The sequence below is a fragment of the Anopheles coluzzii genome, chromosome 2 (genome assembly GCF_943734685.1).
Source record: "Anopheles coluzzii chromosome 2, AcolN3, whole genome shotgun sequence".
Lineage (NCBI taxonomy): Eukaryota > Metazoa > Arthropoda > Insecta > Diptera > Culicidae > Anopheles > Anopheles coluzzii.
Window position 1 is genome coordinate 32431230 of NC_064670.1, and position 25558 is coordinate 32456787.

General features: G+C 44.5%; 1 protein-coding gene across 1 annotated transcript; it reads left to right on the forward strand.

Annotated features, from left to right (window-relative positions):
- Positions 1–10786: 10786 nt before the first annotated feature.
- LOC125906824 (mediator of RNA polymerase II transcription subunit 15-like) lies at positions 10787–24533 on the forward strand. The gene is made up of 2 exons (XM_049607393.1): positions 10787–12088; positions 24444–24533. The coding sequence occupies exons 1-2, from the start codon at positions 10787–10789 to the stop codon at positions 24531–24533; spliced, it is 1392 nt and encodes a 463-aa protein (XP_049463350.1).
- The last annotated feature ends 1025 nt before the right edge of the window (positions 24534–25558 follow it).

The following is a 25558-nucleotide window of genomic DNA, read 5'->3' on the forward strand; positions in this document are numbered from 1 at the left end:
TGCGTGCTGTGCTTTAATATTTGTGCACGAACGGAGAGCTTCTCTTTGCTTCGGGTCGTGCAGGCAAAAGGGGGACAACCCCGATCTTACTGTCTGTTTGCAGGAACGGTCAATGGCCGGGGTTTTTTGGAACGAAAGTAGAAGGGAGCAGAAACAGGAGCAGGCCTCGGGATGCAGCTGCGCCTGTATGCTGGTGGGGTTGACCGACTTGTTCACCGCACGTATAATTAGCAGCAAACAAAACGGAAGGGAAGGAAGGACAAAAACTGGCATACACACGCATTACACGAGGGCTGAAGTAGCGGAAGCAAAAGAAAAAGGGTTATATCTACCGACCGGGAGGATGCACAACGCTGGATCCCAGAGTTGAACTGCGTTTTCCTCGTTGTCTATTGCATTAAAGGAGCACTTTTTTATTTAAAATTTATTCCGTGAGTATAGTAAAGCAAATCGATAACTTTACACCAGCAAATTTAATGGCGCTGCGCACGAATATTCACCGGTTGAGTTTATGGCCCTTCTGCGACCTAGAACGATCCAACCTTTGCACGCTTTTAATTTTGTCCCTCGGTCCACTTCGACGAATGGGAAAGTTTGCCAACAGTACCGACACGGAAGTGAACCGAGTACCGCTTCCCCCCGCCGTCCTTACTACCCCGGGAAACCCCGGGAAACCTTCCTGATGCGGAACCATTGCGCGTGAATGGTACCGGCGTTACCGTCCGCGAACCCGTTGTGTTGAATAATTGAACGGGTTTAAAATTTCCAGCGCACATTAACCATGCATACTTTCCAGGCGATGGCCACCGTCCGTCCCGCTCTCCCCGAACCGGTTCACTCTTTACCCACGGTCGTGCATTAACACATTCTTAACTTGATTGGAACGCTCGGCGGGGGTACTTCTTTTTGTTTTAGCCTTCTCACTCACGCACTTGACGCACTTCTTTTAAGCTTACTTTGATTGTGCAGTGGCAGCGGAATTGATTTTGCAGCGGCACCCACCATTCGGCGAACCGGCGCGCCTTCTTCGATCAAGGATGTGCTAAGGCGTGTGCGTCCTCGAGCACACCCAATCGTTGATTGCTCCACAGGAATGCTCTCATGGGACGGGTCGGGCCGCATTTAGAGCGATTAAATTAAACTTTTATCACCCCCGGTCCCAGTTGCCAAGGACACCCACCGCTAATAGCTAATAGGACAGAGAGAACAAAAGGTAAATAAAAGAGAAATAGAACGAAAAAAAAAATCAATCCATCGAGCAATAGAAATCAATTTAGCCGTTGGTGCAGGATTTTACTGCCCTTGCGCCACGTGACTCCCAGCAAACGGGAGCAGGAGGGTCATTTTAATTAATTTAAATACATGCCGCACCAATTCCCAGGCGGGATAAAATGGGGCGCCCTTCACGATGGGACCAACATCTCGTCGCATTTACCATTACTGCTCCATTATCGGTCAGCTTGAAAAAAATAAAAACTAAAAACTAAAAATATGTAAATGGCAAAATACTGCACTATGTTCACCATTACAATTGTTACAGAAGAGTTATTGGCTCAGGTTTGCCGTATTTTACTGTATTCGAAACAAGCATTTGCTCTTATGAGCTAAACCAGAACCAGCAAACAAAAAAATAAAAACACCAACGCCAACACCACCAACGCTTGCGCATGCAAGCGGAACCTTGCAAATGCTCACGCATACTCCCCCACAGAGAAATTATTCAGCGCAGTAAAAGAAAAGGCATATTTAGATACGCTTTTTGAACGATGGGATGGTTCTTTTTTTTTGTTTGTTTTGTTTCTCGTAGCATAAGTAGCAAAGCCCAAACCATGGAAAGAAACAGAAGCCATGAAACGGGGAACGAACACACAAAGGCTACGGGTGGAGAAAGCCGCTCCAATCCCACGTTTGCGTGCAGTTTGCTGGTGCGCCAGGCTCTACACCAAACACACACACACACACACACGCCCTAGCACATCGTTGCAGGCGCAACCGGAAAGCGCCAAGTAACGCGGTCCAACCGCTCGCGCAACATATTATTTCATTATATTTGCTGTTTGATTTTGCCGCTTCTTCGCGCTACTTTCACACGCGCTGCGTTCATTTCGTTGGGGAGCTTCCTTTTTTGTGAGCGTTATGTGTTTTGTGCTCTTCCTTTTTCTCCCACCAAAGCAGGACCCTGTTTCTCTACGTTAGTGTTTTGATCCCACAGGACGGGACGGGGGGTTTTTTGTTTTGCCTTGCGCTCACCAGGAATAGTAGCGATATTGCGTACACATTATTATTACTACAACAGCCTGCGATGGGGCCTGCGATGGCTTTGGCCCGCGTTCGGGCCCGTTCTGCGTTTCTGCGCTTCTGTCGTCGGCTGTTGGCTCTGCTCTGCACGCGCAATGCTCATAAATATTTAATGATTTATCGTGGCTAATGTTTTTATGTACATGATTTTCTTTTTGCTTTTTTACTTTATCTTTTGCCTCATGGTGTTTTTTTCCTTCCCTCTTTGCATGTTTTCATTTCACTGTTCTTCTTTTTGTACTATTTTCCTTCTTTTTTCGTATGCTTCTGATCCCCTTTCCCCTTTTTGCGTCGTTCGGGCTGCTTTCGTTGAGCCCATTGATCAAATTGTTTTGTTTTACTCGCAAATGTACACACACACACACACTTGCTAGCTGTGCTGCTCGACAACACCCCGAAAACGCTCTATGCCATGCGTATGCGTTGCTTTTGGGTGGAAAAGGATTTTGTTTTTCGCTTCGTCAACTGCGTGAGTCCTTCATTTTGGGATGCACACACACACACACAGTTCGATAGACGTAAAAGGACCCTACCTACCTTCGCTCACTCTGTAGCACATTATACATCAAGTAGATTTAAATCAATTTGAGTTGCAAATTTGTCACTTGTTACCATATTTTATACTGCGCGTCTCTGTGTGCCACGCAAATACACACGCCCTTGGCTCGCGGCAGGGCTCTGGGCCCCTTGGGCAGGCTTGGTTAGCTTGTTGTGTTTTATGCAAAAAAAAGTTCCATAAATTGGATCACCTTTTGCTTTCACCACCCGCTATCGACAGCGCACTTATGATGAAAGCACTCTCGCTGTAAACAGAACACTTGCGGAGGGAAAACTTGCTGCACAGCACAACAACACAACAAGCGAGCAAGCAAAAACGGTTCTCATTCATTAAAATGGTATTATTTCTGCTGAAACGTTTTTTTTTTTTGTTTTATTTTCGCCCTCCTGGTGCTGGAGCTGGCCTCATGCAGAGATTCCCCATTGCGGTTACACTCCCTCAACAACCACCTTCTGTGCTGTGGTACAACAATCGAGCTGCGCCGGCCTCGCTGATCGTTTTTGCCAGTGTGAGTGTTGGCTGGTTTGTTCCCCCATTTTTGTTTTTTTTTTTCGTTTATGTCGACCGTTTGAAGATGGGCAAAAACTTTTGGGCCCGAGATTTTGGTTTGCAAATAATTAACCACACACACACACACACACGCACAGACAGTCATACAAAAAAGTATTATTTCAGCCTTACAAAAATACTTACACGTTGGTAGGTTAAAGCTCGAATTCTTGCTGAAGAAACTGATATGAAGTACTTTTGAGGATGCAACTTGGGTCTTTTTTCAAGCACAACTTGAAGAAAATTTACGTACGGTTTTTTGTGTGTTGTTTTGATAGCAAAACATATTTCTAGAGAGATTACACTTGAGATGGATTTTGCTACGTGTAGGTTCGCTGTTCCAGCCACATCCTGTCGAGCCAAAGATTATTAACACGGTTTAACTTACCGCATGGTATAATATGCTGATAATACATTTTTTTATTATTTCCTGGAACAATCGTATTTTAAGCAATTAGTTTCTAATTATTTTTTTAAATTTTACTATGTATTTATATCGCCGATCAGCTTCATCATAAGGCCTAGCATTGTCGTAGTGCTTTTAACAATATGTGCCCAATGAAATGATTATTGAACGCTATTCTGCCACGTCTAATTATAATAAAATCAGATAACAGTCGACCACATGAGATAGAGGTATCAACTTTCATACCTTCAACTGGACGGCTGGACATGGTTCGAATCCATTCTAAATCATCATCTTCCGCACTAAGTACCGTAAGTACCACTAAGTATGCATAACCAAGTTTCTATAAGCTTCAATGAGACGTAGCTAAGGCATGAGTAACCCGAGAACGATCAAATCTTTTGAACACGATCATACAATAGTCAATCATACAGAGTATATCGAGATTTTATGTCACATGACATTGATAGATTGCCACTCTTCGAGGTTTAAATGCAATAGAAAAAAACAGTTACAATGAGCAGTAAAGCATTTGAACTGCGGTTTAAAAGGTTTAAGAGGCATTTGAAACGCCTTCAAAAAAAACGAATCAATGTAAAGGGTAGAACATTTACGATACAGCAATGATATGTTCTTACAAAAAAGCTTTAGCATTAGCCTGTTAGCACGTTTTTGTGTTGACTGTGTAGGCAGCAAGGTGGATTAAACATATCAGGTGATGGAATCTAGAGCATTTTGACAACCCGCCATGCAATTGACAGCGATTTGCGAGGGCGCGCGAGGGCTCGCACGCCATACAAGTTCACCGCCCCAGAGCCCTCGCATTAAAGAGCTTGCGAGCCTTGGTAGTTTTTTTACCCCTAGTTTTAGCAGTTATAATTATAGCACCCCAAGAGAAGGTGTACCAGTGCAAATTGTAGCATACTAAACTCCTGAATTTTGTCATTTTATTTTAAAAAAATCCACAAAAATTGAAATAGTGACCTTTTCGACAAATACTACCGAAAAAAATAATAATCCATGAATAAAAATCAAAGATTATTTAAAATACCATAAGATTTCGAGCAGATGATATCATTCGCAACCCTCGCAATGTTTGACGGGAATTCTTCACTTACGGTCCCCAGACGTACGTGTTTACATTTATTTAATTTGTTCATATAATTTAACTGCCACATTTTTGCTAACATATTAATTAAAAATATATTTTGAGCGTGGGGAGTTCTTATTTAACATTAAAACATAGATTGAGGTGTGTTATTTCGGGAATTTATTCTATAACTCAATGTGTATTCGACATGTGGATGTTTCGATGTTTGAGGATAAAAACTAAGAAATCATCTATTTTTTTCCTATTTTTACATTTATTCATCATTATCTGCGAGCCACATCAAGAATTTAAGTGAGATTGGAACTCTTACTCGCATGATTTTAAATTTCCTGACTAAACCAACCATCAAATCTTTTGTATCTCATTTTTTTCGATAAAATAAAAATAGACATACAAAAATGTACCTAGTAACAAAGAAATCTGTGCTCTTTGCTATGCTTTGTGTGCGGAAACCAATGGTGAACGGGTTTAAAATGACGTAAAGTCTCTAAACTATGGCGACCCCCCCCCCCCCCCCCCTAAAGACTCTTTTCAACAACCTGATATTTTAATCCGCCTTGGTAGTATAAACCAGTATGAAAGTATAAACAACAGGAAACGAAAGAGATGAGAAGACAAGGCCCAGCCTCCGGCCACACACCCCGTTAAGGACGAGCATAAGGGCATGGACAGGAAACGGCGCGAAATTATTGCCACTAGCAAAAGCGAGTTGAGTCGGTCTCATGGTACAGTCTAGGCATGGGCAAAACGATTCTTTTCACCGCACGCGAACGAACTAGTTCGCTCACCAAAAAGACCCGAACGTGAACGACGATTCTTTAGTTCTTTTTTTCATGGGGTTTTTATTCACAACGAACGCCTACCATAGATGCATGCTGTAGCCAAAGAAGTAGTCATTCTGCGGTTGAAACCAATAATTTAAACATATTAAACACTCGGCTCATCTGCTGTCTGGTCAACACAATCTATCGCAAAACCGACCAAAAACAAGCATGTAAAAAACTAATACGCGCAAAAATGTCTTCAGCATTTATTGTACTCTATGCCTTGTACACACTCAAGGATTCTATAAAAAAAAAACTACTTAAATATGGATCAACATGATGAGCGCAATCAATTCCGTTCAGTTCATTCGCGAACAATGACGAATCCGTTTGAACGGGCTTGATCTGTTGAATTGTATATGTATAATTTCCACACCAACAGAACACAGATCGAACACAAATGAGCCAGTTCGAACGCGTTCGACGAATTCAGTCGTATAGATACGATTTCCACACCAACAGCACACGTATCGAGCACTGCTGGACAAATTCGACGGCGTTCGAGGAATTGAGTTGTATGGGCGCGATTTCAACACCAACAGAATACATTTTGATCTCTGACGACCCGTTCGCACCTTTATGTGTGCCGTCGAACACTGAACGGAACGTTCGAACGCGTTCGGTGTAGTCAGTTTCTTCCAAAATTCCTGGTCGTTCCTTTTTATAAGAATTTCGTTCGTTCGTGCACTTTACCGAACTGTTCGAACGGTGCGATTCTCGTTCATTTTACACATGCCTATACTACAGTGGTCAACTCGTACGACTTAACAACATGCCCGTCATGGGTTCAAACCCTAAATAGACCGTGCCGCCATACGTAGGACTGACAATCCTACAATCCAATCAATCCACTCTCTCTATGTGCAGAGGAGGGGGGGGGGGGGTGGGGGATGGGTAATCCAAAAGTCATTGAAAGCCAACTGCCACAAGCGGTACAGAGGCAGACCTCGACCGACAACGGTTGTTGAGCCAAAAAGAAGAAGAAGAAGCAAAAGCGAGTTTGACCGGACAAGTTTTAAATATGAAATTTGCATCACCGTTAAAGTTCACTTTCTTATTACAAAACACCCGGAAACAAATTGCTACCAAAGTAACAATTCCTGTTTTATTAATATAAAAGCTTTGGAATGGTTCAAATTATAAATAAAAAGACGTACATATTTTTGAAAACTTTAGGTTAAATTTGGATTTCCATTTTCAATGAACAAGCATTCGAGTATAAAGTATCTACGAGCTTTGCAAACATAACGTATTTAAGTAATTTAAATTACAATTAAAATTACACCCAATCCACCAAACATTAGCAAATAATTTTCTTTCGTTTGCAGCTACCTGTTCATCCACTCCACCAGGCTTTACTAAACCTTGGGTAACTTTACCTTTTCACTCATATTTTAAACTTCATTTCTAAGGTTTTAATTTTAGCCTCCCTTTCCAGAAAACGGTAAACCGTTCCCCCGTGAGCTTTTCATAATCCTATTTTCCCTTGGACCATTTCCCGACAGCTTCATTAACTATCGGTCGACTGCACGCATTTCCTGTGGTTCGGGAAAACAGTACCGTCCAGCAACCACACACACACACACGCACACGGTTGCCAGGCTGCCATGACCCTGTCGCTCGCCGCCGTACACCAACAAGGGTACGTAATTAATTAATTATTTATCATTTATTTTGACGCAAGTTTCACTGCGCAACGGGAAGATTCACTCAAACGGGGCGTGGGCGCATCCTCCCTTCCGCGCTCAACCGCTCAACGTCCTCGCCCGCTTGAAACGAAACCACTTTGCCTAGATTATCATCTAGCCCAACCGGTTATGATCGCAATTTTAGAGAAATTACCACCATCCCACCACCCAGCAAACTTCACCTGGCACACCGTTATCAACGCTCGAAGCGATTGGATAGCCGTAGTGGTTGGCTTTATTTTTCGTGGAAAATGGCTGAATTTATAACATGGAAGCTTAATGCCCGGCACAGGCCCGACAGACCGACACAACGCGAGCCAGCCCATCCCACCGCGGGCGCAGCTGGGCGAAGAGTTTCCACCGAACAACCATGGCGATTGGTGACGATCGGCCGGGGTGATGAGCAGAGGAAACACAGCACCTTTCTGCAACGGTGACCGTGTGGCACAAGCGTCCGCCCGGTGTCCGGTTATTAATATTCAAACGTTCATGCACCAACCGTCGCGTGAGCCAATTGTTTGGAGATAACGGGCTGGAAAATGATAAACTACTTAAATGCGCCGCCTAATCCAGCAACAACATGACATACACACACACACGCGCGCGCGCCCGTGCCCTCCCACGTGACTGATGCGGTATTGTATATGCAACGCGCTACAGATTACACGCGACCAGCTTCATGCGCTTTTGCAAAGGAACATTTTGGTTCTTTAGTGCCAATCGAAAGGGAATGTTTGACGGATGGACACACAATGGAAGGAAATCTACTAAAGTACAGGCTGACCAAACGATTCGTATTTAACGGAACACATCTCTTTTTTTACCAAAAGTTGATTTCCATTTTAATGGATGAGAATTAATAATTTGTACCACTTTTTGATGCGCCAGTTAATAAACAATGATTGTACCATTTATTTATGGAGATTAGGAAACTTTGGTCGTAAAACTTATTGTTCAAAAAATGTCTGTTCACCAAATTATTGGTCGAGAAATCCATGGTCGCTAAAATGATGATCGCAAAGTCCTCGGCTGCAAAATGCTTGGTCACAAAAATCCTGACCGCAAAATCCTTTATCTTAGAGTCTTTTTATTCCTGGTTCCAAAATCTTTGGTAAATTCTATCTGATCTATAAAATGTAAAACTCACAGAAAAAAGATATACAGTGAACCCTCTCTTATTTGAGAGGCGATGGGACTGTCGAATAAGAGGGGTTTTCAAATTACAGAGGTGGAAAGTGAATGAAAGGTCCATCCAAACAAGAAAGAGACAGAACATTTAGCATGCAGCCTTAACTGTTGCTATAGGAAACTGCGAACAGGATTGCCAATTTGAGCATACATCATTCAATAACCATGGCAACACCATACACAAATAAGAGGGACACAGATTTCAGAGGATTTCCAAATTAGAGGAACAAAAATGTACAGGAAATCGAGGGACTGTGCAAAATGTTCAAATAAGAGAGGTTTTTCAAATTGGAGAGGTGTCAAATAAGAGAGGGTTCACTGTAATTACGTTATGCACGTCAAGCCTGACGTATAAACGTGTCACGACGATACGGGATCAACAGACGTCAGCATCTAAGACGGTTAACAAGACGTTAGAAGGTTACGTGCGACATTGCAACTCTGATATCTGGTGCTCGATAAATAAAGTCCTTAAATTTCAACATGTAATTATATGTTTAATTAGTGTGCTGCAAATTAATTGCTACAAATTTTGTCGACAGCTACCTAGCTGGGTTTGTTGAAGGTAAATCCACCACTGACCAAATTGTTACTCTTCAGGAGATCCTCCAAATGACGCAGATCCAGAAGACTCCAGAGACGCATTGTGCAGGGCAATCATGCATACTATGAGCTTCACCGACTGCTGAGATCCAGAAAACTTCGAGCCCGCATGAAATGTGAGATATATTGCACATTGATTCGCCCGATGGTCCTCTATGGACACGAGTCCTGGGCCATCCGAGCGGAGGATACAAACGCTCTAGGCGTGTTTGAGCGACGCATTCTCAAAGATTGTCCTTTGGCAGTGTGTTCGAGCATGGAGCGTGGAGGAGAAGGATCAACCACGAGCTTGCTGAGATGTACGGCGAACTGCGGCGAAAGCATCCTAACCGTGGCGAAGACTGGCATGATACGATTGCTGGGGCATGTTATGAGGATGCCGGACTCATGCCCCACCAAGAAGGTGTTCGACAGCGAGAACTGTCAAAGATCTGGTGTCTACATGGATGAGAGACTGCAGAGAGAGAGAGAGAGAGAGAGAGAGAGCGAAAGAGAGAGAGAGAGAGAGAGAGAGAGAGAGAGAGAGTTTAACACTTTGCGCAAAAAGTATTGCTGCAGGAAGAAAGAGAGAGCGCATATTGTAGAAGCGGCATTGTCTCTGAGAATCAAAAAGAGAGTCAACGATCGTAAGCCAACGAAACGCTTTATCCACTCTCTTATCTTGTACTGTGCTCTCCGCAGAAAGCTAGTGCAGAATGCCAGTGCTCAAAGTGTTAGTTAGTCCTTGTAATATGAAACATCTGACAACCACCATGCGCCTCCACCGCACGATTGTTGTAAATATTTATAATTTCACACTTGTCGTCAGACCGTCTGAAGAGCTGGAAATGTCTGGCATGTCTATACATCTGTATTTCGACGTCAAATTTAATTAGCTTACTATAACATACCAATGGAACAGTACATATCAATCATGCTGTTGGCACCACTGCCATCGTTCCAAAAATGTTTGACGGGCTCGGGAGTGATGGCACCACTGCTCTCATATAGGATGGCGGGGACTGGGGCATGATGGCATCACTGCCGAGACATTGAACAGAAAAAACGTGCGCGGCGGCTGAAAGCGATGATTACCATCAGGTAACCCGAAAGAAGAGGGGAAAGCGCCAAAAAACTAACGCGTCATCGGGGAGTTGAATCAAAAAAGGGGGATAGGAAGCACGCCTTTTTTGAGCGCTTCGTTTTGGTGCGATATATTTGGTCTTGGACAATAAAATAAGTGAATTACCAATAAAGCAGCTGCAAAAACGTGCTTGTGTGAAAACCTTTTTTTTTTCTGTGATTCTACTCGAACATTTCTCAAAAAAGGCGTGAAAATTTCGTTTTTCACCAAACAGTGTTGAGTGCGAGAATTTCATTTCTCGATAAAAGCGTGAAAATTTAGTTTCACGAAAGCGGTGCGAACTTCATTTTGTATCGATGGATGCTAGTGGAAAAAGTGTTCGTGCTCGGAGCTCGCGTAGTTCCCGGTCGCAGTCATGGGAAATTGCAAGAGTGCAAAATAACCAGGAGCTAGAGCGACGCCTTCTAGATTTGGAGGAGAGACGGCTGAGGATGAAAATGCGGCATACCGAAGAATTGCTACGCTTGGAGGAATCTTTTGACAGCGATTCATCCTTGTCAGACAATGGAGAACGAACCTCGCAATGGGCGGAACAACAGTTGAACGCAGCACCTGATGAATGCGAAGAGGAGCCGCAGCGTAGCCGGTCGGCCGATATGGTGCAACGAGTGCCTACCAACAACCCGGCCACAGCGTCAGGACAGCAGAGTGAGTATCTGGCTCAGCCACAACGCGATGCGCAGGTCCGCGCCAGGGAACAGCAGCAACGCCTCCAGCAGGTTCCAGTCTCGGAGCGGCAGCTGTGCGAGCAGTTTATCGGCATGGATATGCAGCAGCGGGCTGTGTTGCAGCAGCAGCGGTGTGGTGCGTTCCCCGTCCAGGCGCAAGGCCCCGCGCAGGTTCCCGATACGCAGCAGCAGCGGAGTGGTGTGTACCCCGTCCAGGTGCAAGGCCCCGTGCAGGTTCCCGATTCGCAGCAGCAGCGGTGTGGCGTGTACCCCGTCCAGGTGCAAGGCCCCGTGCAGGTTCCCGATTACCAGCAGCAGCGGTGTGATGTGTACCCCGTCCAGGTGCAAGGCCCCGCGCAGGTTTCCGATACGCAGCAGCAGCGGAGTGGTGTGTACCCCGTCCAGGTGCAAGGCCCCGTGCAGGTTCCCGATTACCAGCAGCAGCGGTGTGATGTGTACCCCGTCCAGGTGCAAGGCCCCGTGCAGGTTCCCGATTCCCAGCAGCAGCGTTGTGGTGTGTACCCCGTCCAGGTGCAAGACCCCGTGCAGGTTCGCGATACGCAGCAGCAGCGGAGTGGCATGTACCCCGTCCAGGTGCAAGGCCCCGTGCAGGTTCCCGATTACCAGCAGCAGCGGTGTGATGTGTACCCCGAACAGGTGCAAGGCCCCGTGCAGGTTCGCGATACGCAGCAGCAGCGGAGTGGCATGTACCCCGTCCAGGTGCAAGGCCCCGTGCAGGTTCCCGATTCGCAGCAGCGGTGTGGCGTGTACCCCGTCCAGGTACACACCCAGGAGAATGTTTCTACGTTGGAAGAGCATAAATGTAGCCCGTACCCCGTCCAGGTACGATGCAACGCGCAGTCGTGCGACACGTATAGGAAGGAGTCCAGTGCGTACCCTGCCCAGGTACAATTACGTACTCAAGTCCCCGGTCCAGAGCAGCAAATGTATGGTGCCTACTCCAGCCAGGTACAACAGCAACCACATTTTAGAGTTGCGGATCCGGCATACCCCGTCATGCGTCCCGAACAGATGCAACCGTCTTACTTAGAAGGTATTGCCCCGCAACAGGTGAGTACCGTTTGTTCTATTGTCCCTAACGCTGCACAAAATGCAGCAAGGCATGTTTGGCCGAAGAAGCTTCCAACATTTTCAGGCGATCCAGAAGAATGGCCCGTATTTATAAGAGCATACGAAGATTCCACCATAGCCTGTGGATTTACGGCAGTTGAGAATGCTATAAGACTAGAGGAGTGTTTAAGAGGTCCAGCGCGTGAGTTAATTCGCCCGAAGCTACGATTTCCTAACGCAACGGCAGCAGCAATCGAAACAATGCGCGAATTGTACGGCAAACCGCAACTATTATTGAAGAGCCTTTTGACTAAGGTGCGTAGAGCAGAAGTACCGAGAGCAGATCGGCTTGATTCGTTAATACGATTTGGCCTAGTTGTGCAGGAACTATGTGACCATATTGTAGCCGCTAATATGATTTCGCACTTAAACAATCCGACATTGCTTGATGAACTCGTTGAAAAGTTGCCAGCTACTTACAAAATGGAGTGGTCAGATTTTAGTGAAAAGTATGAGGAACCAACTTTAAAGGAGTTTGGAATGTATATGAAAAAAGTGGTAACAAAAGCAAGCAGAGTAGCTACTTTATCGACCTCAAAAGAGCCTGGTCAAGTCGAAGCAAGAGTTGGTCGAAATGTGAAGGGACATGTAAACGTTCATGATTCGTCGAAGGGTACTACCACTACTAAACTGGCACCTAGAAAATGTTTTGTTTGTTCTAGTACTGAACACGTAGTACGTGGATGCCGCGAATTCATTGAGTCGTCTCCCATACAACGCCTTCAAACTGTCGAACGTTTGAAACTTTGTCGTAAATGTTTAAACAATCACTCGATAGAGCAATGCAAGACGCGGTACCGATGTTATATTAATGGTTGCCACAAAGATGATCACCACACTTTACTTCATCAAGTTGATGTGCCACAAGCCATAATACAGTTTCACGAAAAGAACAAACCCGCTAAGTCCACACTGTTTAAAGTTGTACCCGTAACCTTGTACAATGGCGATAAGCAGTTGGAAACATTAGCATTCATTGATGAAGGTTCGTCACTGACGTTAGTCGAGTCCTCTGTAGCACGAAAGCTTGGAGCTGAAGGAATTACGGAACCACTCCAATTAGCATGGACTTCAGATGTGACCCGAACTGAACCGACATCTCAGCGCGTAAATCTGAAAATATCTGCTCAAGGCGTTGACACTAATTTTCCGCTTGTAGGAGCGCGAACAGTACAAAGTTTAAAGCTACCCGTACAGGGTCTAGATCGTTGCTCGATAAGCAAGTATGAACATCTTCGAGGTATTCCGGTACTGAATTATGGCCCTGCTGAACCTAAAGTGCTCATTGGTCTACAGAACATCAACCTAATAGCCCCTATTGAGAGTCGAATAGGCGCGCCGGGGGAACCCATAGCGGTGCGAAGTGCACTAGGATGGTCAGTGTATGGTCCATGTGACGACTATCTTAGAACAGGACAACTCCTAGCACACCATGATAGTGTGGCTGATCGAGACCAAAGGCTTAACGAATTAATAAGAAAGTATTTTGTTCTAGAAGAGTCAGGGGCTCAGTCCGCTTTCATAGCCGAGCCCACGGAACTGGTAAGGGCAAAAGAAATATTGCAACAAACCACTACTCGCGAAGGAAAGAGGTTTGTTACGGGTCTGTTATGGAAGTCTGATATCATAGACTTACCCGACAGTTTGCCGATGGCTAAGAAAAGATTGATTAATCTGGAATCAAAGCTTAACAAAGACCCTAACTTACGGAGCATTGTACATGCCCAAGTACGAGAATATCTTGAACGAGGCTACGCGCACAAAGCTACCCCAGAAGAACTTGAGGCAAACGCCTTTACCAGAATATGGTATTTGCCCATCAACGTGGTTGCACACCCGCGTAAGCCTGAGAAAAAGAGGTTGGTTTGGGATGCGGCTGCTCGTGTTGATGGAATTTCACTCAACTCTCAATTGCTTAAGGGACCAGATTTATTGGCCCTCTTGCCCGGAGTGCTTTGCAAATTCCGTCAGGGATGCATCGCATTCGGTGGAGACATTGAAAAAATGTTCCACCAAATAAGAATAAGAGAAAATGACAAACATGCACAGAGATTCTTGTTCCGTTTTGATGCCAATTCTGAACCTGACGTTTATATCATGGACGTTGCCACCTTTGGGGCGGCTTGCTCGCCATGTTCCGCGCAATTTATTATGCAACGCAATGCGGAAGAGCATCGAAGCGCATGGCCTGCAGCAGCTGCTGCCATAATGAAGAGTACATATATGGACGACTATTTAGACAGCTCTGATACAGTAGCAGAAGCATCAAGTCTAGCACTACAAGTACGCCATATTCATGCTAATGCAGGGTTCAACATGCGGAATTGGATGAGTAATCATCAAGAAGTACTGGAAGCGCTTGGTGAGAGTCACGACCGCCGCGAAATGAATATTGAGTGTGACACCGAGCCAGAACACCGTGTCCTGGGTGTAAAATGGAAACCGAACGAAGATGTGTTTCTGTATTCCACTGAATGGAGAGAGGACTTGAAGCCATATGTGGAAAAAGGCCAAATACCAACTAAGCGAATCGCTTTAAGCATTATTATGAGTTTATTTGACCCATTGGGCTTGCTAGCTCCATATCTGGTGCACGGAAGAATCGTGGTGCAAGATTTGTGGAGAGCTGGAATAAACTGGGACGACCCAATGGGCGATGCCGAATTTACCAAGTGGAAGCGTTGGATTGAACTAATTAGTAAAATTGGTAAACTCAAAATTCCGCGCCACTACTTTGCTGGAGCTTCAATACCAATTGAGCAAAAACTACAGTTACACATATTCTGCGATGCGAGTGAGTCAGGATATGGTTGTGTGGCTTACTTTCGAGCGGAATTGGAAGACGGAATACATTGCACGTTAATAATGGCCAAAAGTAAAGTGGCCCCTTTGAAATGCCAATCCATTCCACGTTTGGAACTGCAGGCAGCGCTGCTAGGAGCACGAATGATGAACTCCATTTGCGAAAACCATACGATCACATTTTCTAGAAAGTTCATACATACCGATTCAGAGGTAGTCTTATCCTGGATCCGATCACAACATCGTAATTATAAACAATACGTTGCTTGCCGGGTCGGAGAGATACTGACGCTCACCGAACCAAAAGAATGGCGTCACGTACCAACAAAAGAAAATGTCGCTGATTGTTTAACAAAGTGGAATAAGGACACTGAACCTGATAACAACGGCAGATGGTTCAAAGGTAGTGATTTTCTCTACCTTCCTGAAGATCAATGGCCAAAACAAAAAAATATTTATGAAACGAAGGAGGAGCTTAGAGCATACCTTTTGTTGCATCACATCGAGGTTCCTAGAAATGTAATAGATGTTTCCCGGTTTTCCAAATGGAGAGTGTTGCTGCGAACGGTTGCCATAGTATCTCGTTTCATTAACAATTGCCGTCGACGATTGAAACAACTTGCAATAGAAACTATCAGAGCAGGCCGGAATGTAACAAACAAAATAATTCGAAATGTAACAACAGAATTCGTGCCTTTACGACAAGCTGAGTATGAAGTTGCAGAAAGGAACATTATACGATGGACTCAGAGCGAATGTTTTCCTGATGAAATTCGAACTTTACTTCACAATCGTGATGAACCAGCTTCCGAAAACTGGCAGTACATAGAGAGATGTAGCCCTCTTTACAAGTTAACTCCATTTGCCGACAAACATGGAGTGATTCGTGTCGAAGGGAGAACAGCAAACGCCTCATTTGCTACATTTGATGCAAGGTTTCCTATCATACTGCCGAAAAGTCATGACCTTACCAGACTTATCCTGCAAGAATACCATTGCAAATACGGACATTCAAACAGCGAGACGGTAGTCAATGAGGTCCGACAGCGATTTTACATCCCGAATCTTAGAACGATGGTGTCTAAAGCTGCTAGAGATTGCCAACGATGTAAAATCGCAAAATGTCAACCACAGGCCCCAAGAATGGCACCTTTACCAGAACAACGATTGACTCCGCATGTTCGACCCTTCAGTCGAGTTGGAATAGACTACCTGGGACCAATTGAGGTTAGCGTAGGGCGAACAAAAGTAAAGCGATATGTGGCAGTGTTCACATGTCTGGTCGTTCGAGCTATCCATCTGGAACTAGTATACGACTTAAGTGCGAACGCCTGCATTATGGCTATACGCCGATTTGTCTGCCGCCGAGGCCCGCCTTTGGAAATATTTAGCGACAATGGGACAAATTTTGTTGGTGCTAGCAATGAACTGAAGAAACAACTTCGTGAAATCAATAATGACTGCGCGGAAACTTTTACAAACACGCGCACAGCTTGGCAGTTTAACCCACCCGCAGCGCCACATATGGGGGGCGTATGGGAAAGGCTAGTTAGAAGCGTTAAAGAAGCACTAACTGTCCTGCAAGACGGACGCAAACTTACAGATGAAATCCTCACCACGGTACTGGCGGAATCAGAAAATTTGATTAACTCACGACCGCTGACATATGTACCTCAAAGCACCTCTGACAATGAAGCTCTCACGCCAAATCACTTCCTCTTAGGAAGCTCTTCTGGAAGCCAAGATCAAGCGAAGACACCTACAGAGTTAGGAGACGCCTTAAGAAACAGCTATCACCGAACACAGTTTCTGACGGACGAGTTTTGGAAGCGTTGGCAACAGGAATATTTTCCTACCCTGAATAGAAGAACAAAATGGTTCAACGAAAGTAAACCTGCGGCCGAGGGAGACTTGGTGTATGTTGCGGATGGTGAGCGCAGAACTTGGATAAGAGGACGAATCCAGGAGGTCTTCAAAGGAAAAGACGGGAGGATTCGTAGTGCTACTGTGCAGACAGCAAAGGGCAGCACACTCAAAAGACCAGTGCATAAGTTGGCAGTGATGGAGGTGTAGTGAAGCCTGCTGACCGCATAGGATTGGAACAGCAGGTTGCACGGGCTGGGGTATGTTGGCACCACTGCCATCGTTCCAAAAATGTTTGACGGGCTCGGGAGTGATGGCACCACTGCTCTCATATAGGATGGCGGGGACTGGGGCATGATGGCATCACTGCCGAGACATTGAACAGAAGAAACGTGCGCGGCGGCTGAAAGCGATGATTACCATCAGGTAACCCGAAAGAAGAGGGGAAAGCGCCAAAAAACTAACGCGTCATCGGGGAGTTGAATCAAAAAAGGGGGATAGGAAGCACGCCTTTTTTGAGCGCTTCGTTTTGGTGCGATATATTTGGTCTTGGACAATAAAATAAGTGAATTACCAATAAAGCAGCTGCAAAAACGTGCTTGTGTGAAAACCTTTTTTTTTTTTCTGTGATTCTACTCGAACACATGCTATACAGTTACAGGTTACAGCAAGTTCAGTTATTACCGTTTCCGTTCTGAAGCCAATGCTTTTCTGTTATTTATATTAAAGGTTTACACCAGATTTAAAGAATGGTTTGCGTATCCTGTTGGTTGAAAAGTCGTCGAAATGATTAATTACAATTTATTTCACCCATGGTAACGTGTACATTTTACCAGCAACCATGCGCCTCCACCATGATTGTTCTTTTTCACTACAATATTGAATTTCTCTCGGTACAACAAACAATTTATGCATCTTTATGACAGTTGTTGGTTTTAATCTTACTTTATCTGACTTTTTATCAATTGTTAATAACAAACAGGAAATTTCTGACACTGATGATCTGTAGAGAGTATTCTAACCGTTCAATTATTAATGCGTTGGCTTCATGAACATGTCTTCTCATCTTCTATCTACCATATTTTCAGTTCAACTCTTTTTACTGTTTAAAAACACTGCACAAATAGCACCATGTCCCTCACCATCAATGAAAGACGTTTGGCGGGGCCGGTGAATTCCGTCTGAAACCGGGACAATTTGGTCCCATTAATATCTGATCGAAATTAATACCTATTGCATAAAACATACGATCATGCTTGTAGAGAACAAAAAAAAACCCGAACACAAATATACACAGACACACGAAATCGGTAAGCAAAAAGCTTTGGTCCATTATTACACGTGTTGTGCCGCGATGACGGTGGGAATGATGTTTGTGGTCAATTTATGCATTAAAATGGCCATCGGCCATTGGAAATGCATATCGATAAGTTGGTGGTTGGGGGGGTAGAATAATCAAGCCCGATTAATTAATATCTACTCCCTGAACAATATGACCCTCTTATTGATATGATATGCACGATAGTGGAGCCTAGCACGATAGTACAGCCGTTATTGGCGTGCGATGCGCAACACTGCAGCAGCGAATGATGGATCGTTTGCGATGTAAACTACCGATGAATCGCGTAAATTAGAGGGCTCACAAGCTGCCGAGCAAATGATTATGCCGATCTGAATGATATGGAAGTATTGTAGTATACTAGTGCGATTATCATTGATACAGTTGAACTAAAAGAGCATAACGTTGAATCGATTTAAAGCGGCGAAAAATTTATTCAATTATTGTACAACTCGTTAACGAACAATACGCTTTCATTTGAATTATGGATTTAGATATTGTTTCTTAAATCACAATCTAGTTCAGTTCAGACTGTACTTGCACATTTATTGTGAAATTGATATAAAAATGTATGATCGACAACACAAATGCATACGATCAAATAATTGATCTGGGACTTTTTTCGTTAAAAATAGTGCGAACAGTTACAAAACAATTAAATACCAAGGCATTATAGTATTTTTGTTATTGAAATTGATTGTCAGTTTTGTGCTTTCGCTGTTGCTGGTTACGGAAATGTAATTAAAGCTTTAAAAATGTAACAAACGCTCTCATTTATTTTAACAGCATTTTCATTTATCTTTATCACTATCACCCATCACCACAATTGACAGCACAATTTAATACATTTAGCAGGGGTAAAGTACAGCCGAACCAACAGTTAAAAAACGAGTTTGAAACACAATCCATTTTGGATGAAAGCTTAAACACTCCACCGCATAACATTATCCTCTTAAGCTCCGCTTAAACGTGAAAGCTTTTGTGTCTACCATTTGCTTGTAGTAGAAATTTAACCCCAGCCAATAATAAAGGCAAAAAACAGTTTTAAAAAACACCTACCAAGCGCGATTGGTGTTCTTTATCCATCGCTCGATATGATTGGATAATTTTTTCCCTCGCCCTTTTTGTTACAACCTTACCAACATACGATTGATGTTGAATCATATGATTTAATTTATTTTCACATTTGATTCTCTCAAAATGTTCCATTATTCCCCTTTGCTCGTGTGTGCTCACACCGCTCTGCATCGCTGCTAGTTGCGTTTGATTGTGGAGTAAAATAAATTTAACCATTCAATAAATTGAATTATCCTTTCGTACAGTATTACACACTCATACACAGAAAAACGCCCCGTGAAAAATGTAAAAAAAAAACAAAAAAAAACGACCGAGCTAAAGCTTGTTTGATCAATTCCATTCCAATTTCCATCGGCACAAAGTAACGCACAACTGTTCGTGCACCGTGTAGTTTTGTTGTGTGGTAATAAAAGAGGCAAAAGGTAGCATACACATCACAAAAACGGCTTTAACACACATAGTTGAAGCATACGCAATCCGATAGTACACTTAACATATTAAAAGCATACGCAAATCCAATGTAACAAAAAGGCCCCCCTATCGGAGGAAAGGTAATGAGTACATGAGGATTACCTGCTCTACCCGCGCACGGCGGATCTTTCGAGATCCTCATCGCTGTACGTATTTGCTTTCGTTTTATGTTCCGCCCTTTGGACGGGTTCGGCGTGTACCACGACGTATGCGTACGTACAAGGAACAAGGGCCCAGACATTCATTGATTCAATCACACGCGACAACAAACGGGTGTGCTCGTCGTTTCGTTCGTTCGTTCAATCGGCTCGACAAACGAACGAACGAATGAACGACGACGAATCCCTTAATCAAATTTCCGCCTTCATTAGCACGGAACCACGGCAAGCCACGACAAACAACTTTATTAAAGCGAATATGCGAACACGAACGCCCAAACATTACCGCCCTGCTGGTGAGGCGGTTCCACCCTCCCCCCCCCCCTTTTCTGCTGTGCCATTTTCTTGGAAGCTCAAACATAGGCCGGCTAGTTCCGCTTACCGGGGGGAGAGGTGTACCGGCGCACAGTGGCTTCATACTTCACTCACGGCTTCTGGCAGTCGTCGTAACAAGAAAGGGAAATTGCTCTTCGCACCCTCTGGATTGGTTCGTCGACTACTCCTTTTTTTTTTTTTGGTTGTTGTTAGTTGCGCAGGCTCTCCCACCCACCAAAGGATGCAAACGAACCACGAACAAACCTACCTGAACCCGTGAACCCGTGAACCCGTGAACGGTGAATGAGCACCTCACTTTTCTGCACATTTTTTTTTCTCCACTCCACTTGCTTGCTCTACTCTTTCCAGAAACACCGGATTCCAGAAACTGGAAAGGAAATGATTGCGTTACAAGCCTATACACACACACACACAAGCACACACGCACAGCAGTATCCCGCGAGACGTCGGATCCGGACGGTGAAAAGGCAAGTATCGTGCGCTACTCCTTCCGACTCCTTAGCATTCCTTCCTATTTTGGGGATGAGGCAGGAAGATGCACTGAGAGATGGAGGGGGGGGGGGGGGTTACGGCATCCCGACCGAAGCAATGATGGAATACCGTCCGGCATTATGGGACGGACGCTTTAGTGGACACAGCACCCGCACACGGCACGGCAAAGGTCGGTCGGAAAGGAGTCAGGGCGGGTGTCGGAAGGTCATGCAAACCCCCCGTACCCGCGCGGAGTGCGTAGTAAACATGAGGCGTTTATTTATGCTGTGCCATAAACATAATAACGCTGCGTTCGGCATGCGTTTGGTTGATTTTGTGCCTTCCATTTCTTCTGTGTTCCGCTCCACGCTTTCTGTTTTCTATTTCTATGTTGCTATTTCCATCATCACGGCGTACACGTGTATGGTGGTTTTATTTTCTTCGTGTTCAAATAACCCTACTATGGACGTTTTGATTTCTGTGTGTGTAAGCGTGTGTATGTGTGTGTGTGTGTGTGTGTGTGTGTGTGTGTGTGTGTGTGTAGAGTTGGTCATTTGCGTCCCGTTTGCTGCACGACGGCTTCCCTTCCAAACCTTCGCTTACTGAGATGTGTTTCTGTTGCTAACTCGCCGTAGCTCTTTCTCTCTCTTTCACGCTCTCTGTATTCGCTTTCTCTTTTCAAATGATGTGCGTTCATGTTTTCTGCACACTTTCCCGTGATTGAGCAAGAGAAGTATAAATGCAGTTGTTGTTTTTTTATGCTGCACTTTCTACCCACGCACTGAAAATGGCGTAACTTCTCCCTCCTTCGCTTTCTGTTCTATTTTTTTGCATGAATGAATGAAACCAAAGGTTGCAGATGTGGAGAAGCAGCTGTAGAAGCTCAAAGAATGAGCCGTACAGCAAGCAAAGTTACGCCAACACACGTACAACCTGATCGAATGGGATTTTTGGAATAATCACAGGTGTTTTCTTTCACTTCTTCTTTCACTCTCTGTTTTTTTGCGGCTGCGGTACCAGCGTCACAATAATCTCAACACAAGCTAGCTACGCCTCAAGGCTTAACTTAAGTGATTTCGATGATTTACCTGTTTACATGAATTACACCGATCGGTATAGGGAGTTACATTGATGAAAAATGATACAACAACATCCACGCAAATCGGGTGTACAGTGGCGGGCACCTAAAGTCGGACACCTCATATTTTCACCTTTTATATGACTTTGCGGTACCCTGGCCAGTTCCCTAGACCACTTATCGGCGAACTTTTTCCACCCATCGTTGAGGACACTCTTCAGCTTTGTCCCTGCAAAAAATCAGATCGATGTCCTTTAAAAACTCTTAACACCATGCATAAAGGTGATATAAGGTATAAAAAGTATGTGGTCCACTGAAAGTCGGACAGTCTTCATTTCATAGCGAAATGACCACGCAGCATGCCAATATTGTCCAATATGGTTCTTAAATCATTTGATATCAATTATTAAAGGTCCATCGACTAGTTCAGGTGGTCATCTACGTATTACATAACCAAGACCAGGCGCTCTATGCTATTATTGTTATTCATAGTTTTAAAGTTACAACATTTTTTAGATGTATCAGGAATAAAGCTTTAAAGACCGTTTTGTCAGCTTTTCTACATAATACCTTAATTGATACAAGCAAAAGACGAGGCGCAAATGAATATTAAGAAAATATTTGGAAAAAAAACCCATAAGGAGAAATCTTCAAAAGCATCCGTTTCTGCTGATAGGCTCCAAATGCGTCATTCAAATAATCCATCTGCACACGTTCAAATTTTATAATTTATCCCAAGAAAGCATCAATTCATTATTTAACCCAGTTAATGCATGTAAATATGTCAATTGAATAGTACATAAAAGAAGACTTGCGACAAGATGAACCTCACTTGCATTAATATCTCGTCGAAAACTCCTCCTCGCAAACTTAGAGCACACCAAAGCGACCAAAGCACAGATTCCGTCCGGCGAAACCCATTCAGCGCCGACTTCAAAATGAGCGCTAATGAGTGCAGATGGTGGTGTGCCCTGGCGAGCGGAATCAGCATATCGAGTTATGTAGCTTGTTCGTAGCATGATCAAACTTAACGTTGAACAGCATTCCAACAAATACAGAACGATCAAAGCGAATGCGTTTCAATGGAAGTATCGAACAGTTCCAATGAGAAGCTCAAACATAACCCCGTCCACAATGGCATTCTGTGCCATGATGCACTGCAATGTGCAATATGATCCATAACCTCGTAATATCCCAGCGCACAAGATATGTATCTCCCCGGGGGGATGATAATTTAATAGCTATTGCAGCACAACTAAAAGCATGAAAACTTCGGACTTCCTTTTTCCGAAATCTACTGGGATTGATTTTTTCGTCTGTGCTCCCCCGAAACCAACGTTCAACCCACATCACCTTCAAGGTTGAAGCTTTAAGATGCGGACGCTTTTTCTTCCGAACATACATAGGGCGAGTGCCCGCCCACCACTGCACACCGGCGCTCGCCCGTATCCATGCTCGCGTCCCGCCTTCTGTCAGCCACCTGGAACACGGCGATGGTGGTGATCGTAAATCAAATTATCGAGCACTAAATAACCCGTTTGCTGGTGGGCGCTGAAAACGAACGACTCTCGTCCACGAGACACTCCGTGGCAATCGAGGCAATGGGTGTGGGTGTGTGTGTTTGTGCCAAAGGAATACCGGACCGAGGGCGACCGTACTTTCTAAATTGAATGTTCATACTGTTCCAGCTGTTTCCAGCAGCTTGGCTTCTTTACTGCTGCTGCTGCTACTGCTTCGTTCCTCGTGTCTGTCCACCCGTTGCGTTGTGCGATTCATTTCACCCGGGTCCCGTAATCAGGGGATTACATTTTCACTATCGCCGAGCACACCAAAAACCCCATCCCAGCCGCGTCAGACACGGCGGCGGCGGTGGCAACGGACGGCAGCACGGTGGCATAAACATCGCCAACGAACCTTCAGCCACCACCGTGAACGGGAGCGTTTTGTGGTGCTTGGACGTGGTGCGCCCGCCGGCCCGCTTCGATGAGTTCATCTTTCGACACCAGGTTGCTATGACACGCATCCACCCGGCTACCAAGACACGGGTGAGGGGGCATAACTGTGGCGGTGGAACACACACAGATCAGAAAAAAAGCGAAAGAGCAAGCAAAATTAAGCCATAAGCGAAGCCGAACTGGCAACTCCTTAAAACCCCGTGCACGAATGAGGAGGAAAGAGATGGGAGAGAAGAGAAGAAGATCACATTTTCCAGCGGAAGCAATAAATTAAATATCCCAACCCACGTCGTCGCTTTTTGGGGCGAAATTCAAACACATCGGTTGCGCTTTTGCTCTCTCTCTCTCTCTTTCGTTGCGTCTTTTCGACTCGCAATGATTCGCCTACTATGCGCCGAGCCGAGGCAAGGGGGTTTGGTCTTTCCACTTTCCACTCCCTTCCGTGCTGCACCTTCCATTACTGGCCGTTTCGATTATCTTCCCATACATTTATCTATTGCCGTTCCCTTTTCCTTTCCATCGTACAGTAATGGTGAGCTTTTCGCTTAAAAGACACGGCGAACCTTTTCTCTGCTCTTCTTCACATTCGCTTTGCCAATGTCACTAATCATCCTTGCGGAGCTTAATGCTCCCCTCTCTCCCCGCGGCTGCAGTCTACCCAAGCCACCCGGGCAGTTACCATCGATACGGTGGCTGGTAATCTTTAAATTAAAGCCAACTTTCTCACAAACTCATCTCTCCACAGGCCGCCGTCCGTACCACGGAGCGGCTGCGAAGGTTACGGCTGCGGCTAGGTACAAGCCCAGCACCACCACCACCAGCCTATCTGAGCTGAGAGATTCTGTGCGCCTTACGAACGAGAACGAATGAACGCAATGAAAAAAGCTTTTTTTCTGTCGCTTATTTTGTCTTATTTTTAGCATTTTTCCTAGTTTCCACCCCCCTTACCTCTCCGGTACGGATAATTTATCGATATTGGCAGCGGGACGGTGCTGAGAAGAAGGCCCACCCTCCAGGTGCGCTCTTTTTAGAGAAATTTCAATTAAATCGACTCCAACACGCGGCAGGACAAATTAAATTTACTTATCGAAAAAATATGATGACCATGTATAATGATATAGGCGAACATTTAATTGCAACTATAGATCAGAGAAGTCAGCTTGCAATGCTACGGTGCCAATGGTCACTAACCACTGGCTTTGGCATCACACCGAATGACCGAAGCTAGTGGCGAAATATTACCGTAATGAACGGTTAATTAAAACCTGTGAACCTTGTGAACCTGTCGGTTATTCTTGAATTTTACCGAATGGATATTATTATTTATTGAATGTCAAGCTATGATTAAACGAACATTTTATTGTTCCCGAGAAAAATATTCAAATTATGGAAAAACACCATATAGCGAGTCATCCATGTTAACATAATATATATATATGCATGTATTAAATATCCTTTTCTCTTATTAAAATCCTCTTTATTAAATATCCTTAACACACGGTCACAATTAAATAAATCATATTTGAAAACGAAATGTTCCCGTTTTCCGTTCGTTTTTCCTCATTTCCTCAAGGTCAAGCAGGAAAGCAAAGGAAAAAACTCATACTCAAAACCACAACACGCTCTACCGTGAAGCAGCGACAGAGAAGCAAAACGTAAAGCCACGAGCTTAAAACTAATTATTGCTTCATGCGCGATGGCACAACCGGTTTCCATTATCCGGTCGATGGAAAAGAAATTAAGACACATTTAATCCCAAACATTGTTCCCCTGTAGGGGCGAGGGATAGGTGGCAGAATGCTGGAATGGCCAAAATCAAAGGCCATTCCACCCTCACACCCATAAAGCGAGCGTAGAAGC

Coding starts and splice junctions, on each gene's coding strand:
- LOC125906824 (XM_049607393.1), top strand. CDS start 10,787: ATGCGGCATACCGAAGAATTGCTACGCTTGGAGGAATCTTTTGACAGC. Junction 12,089..24,443: donor AAGGTATTGCCCCGCAACAG/GTGAGTACCGTT, acceptor ATCTCTCCACAG/GCCGCCGTCCGTACCACGGA.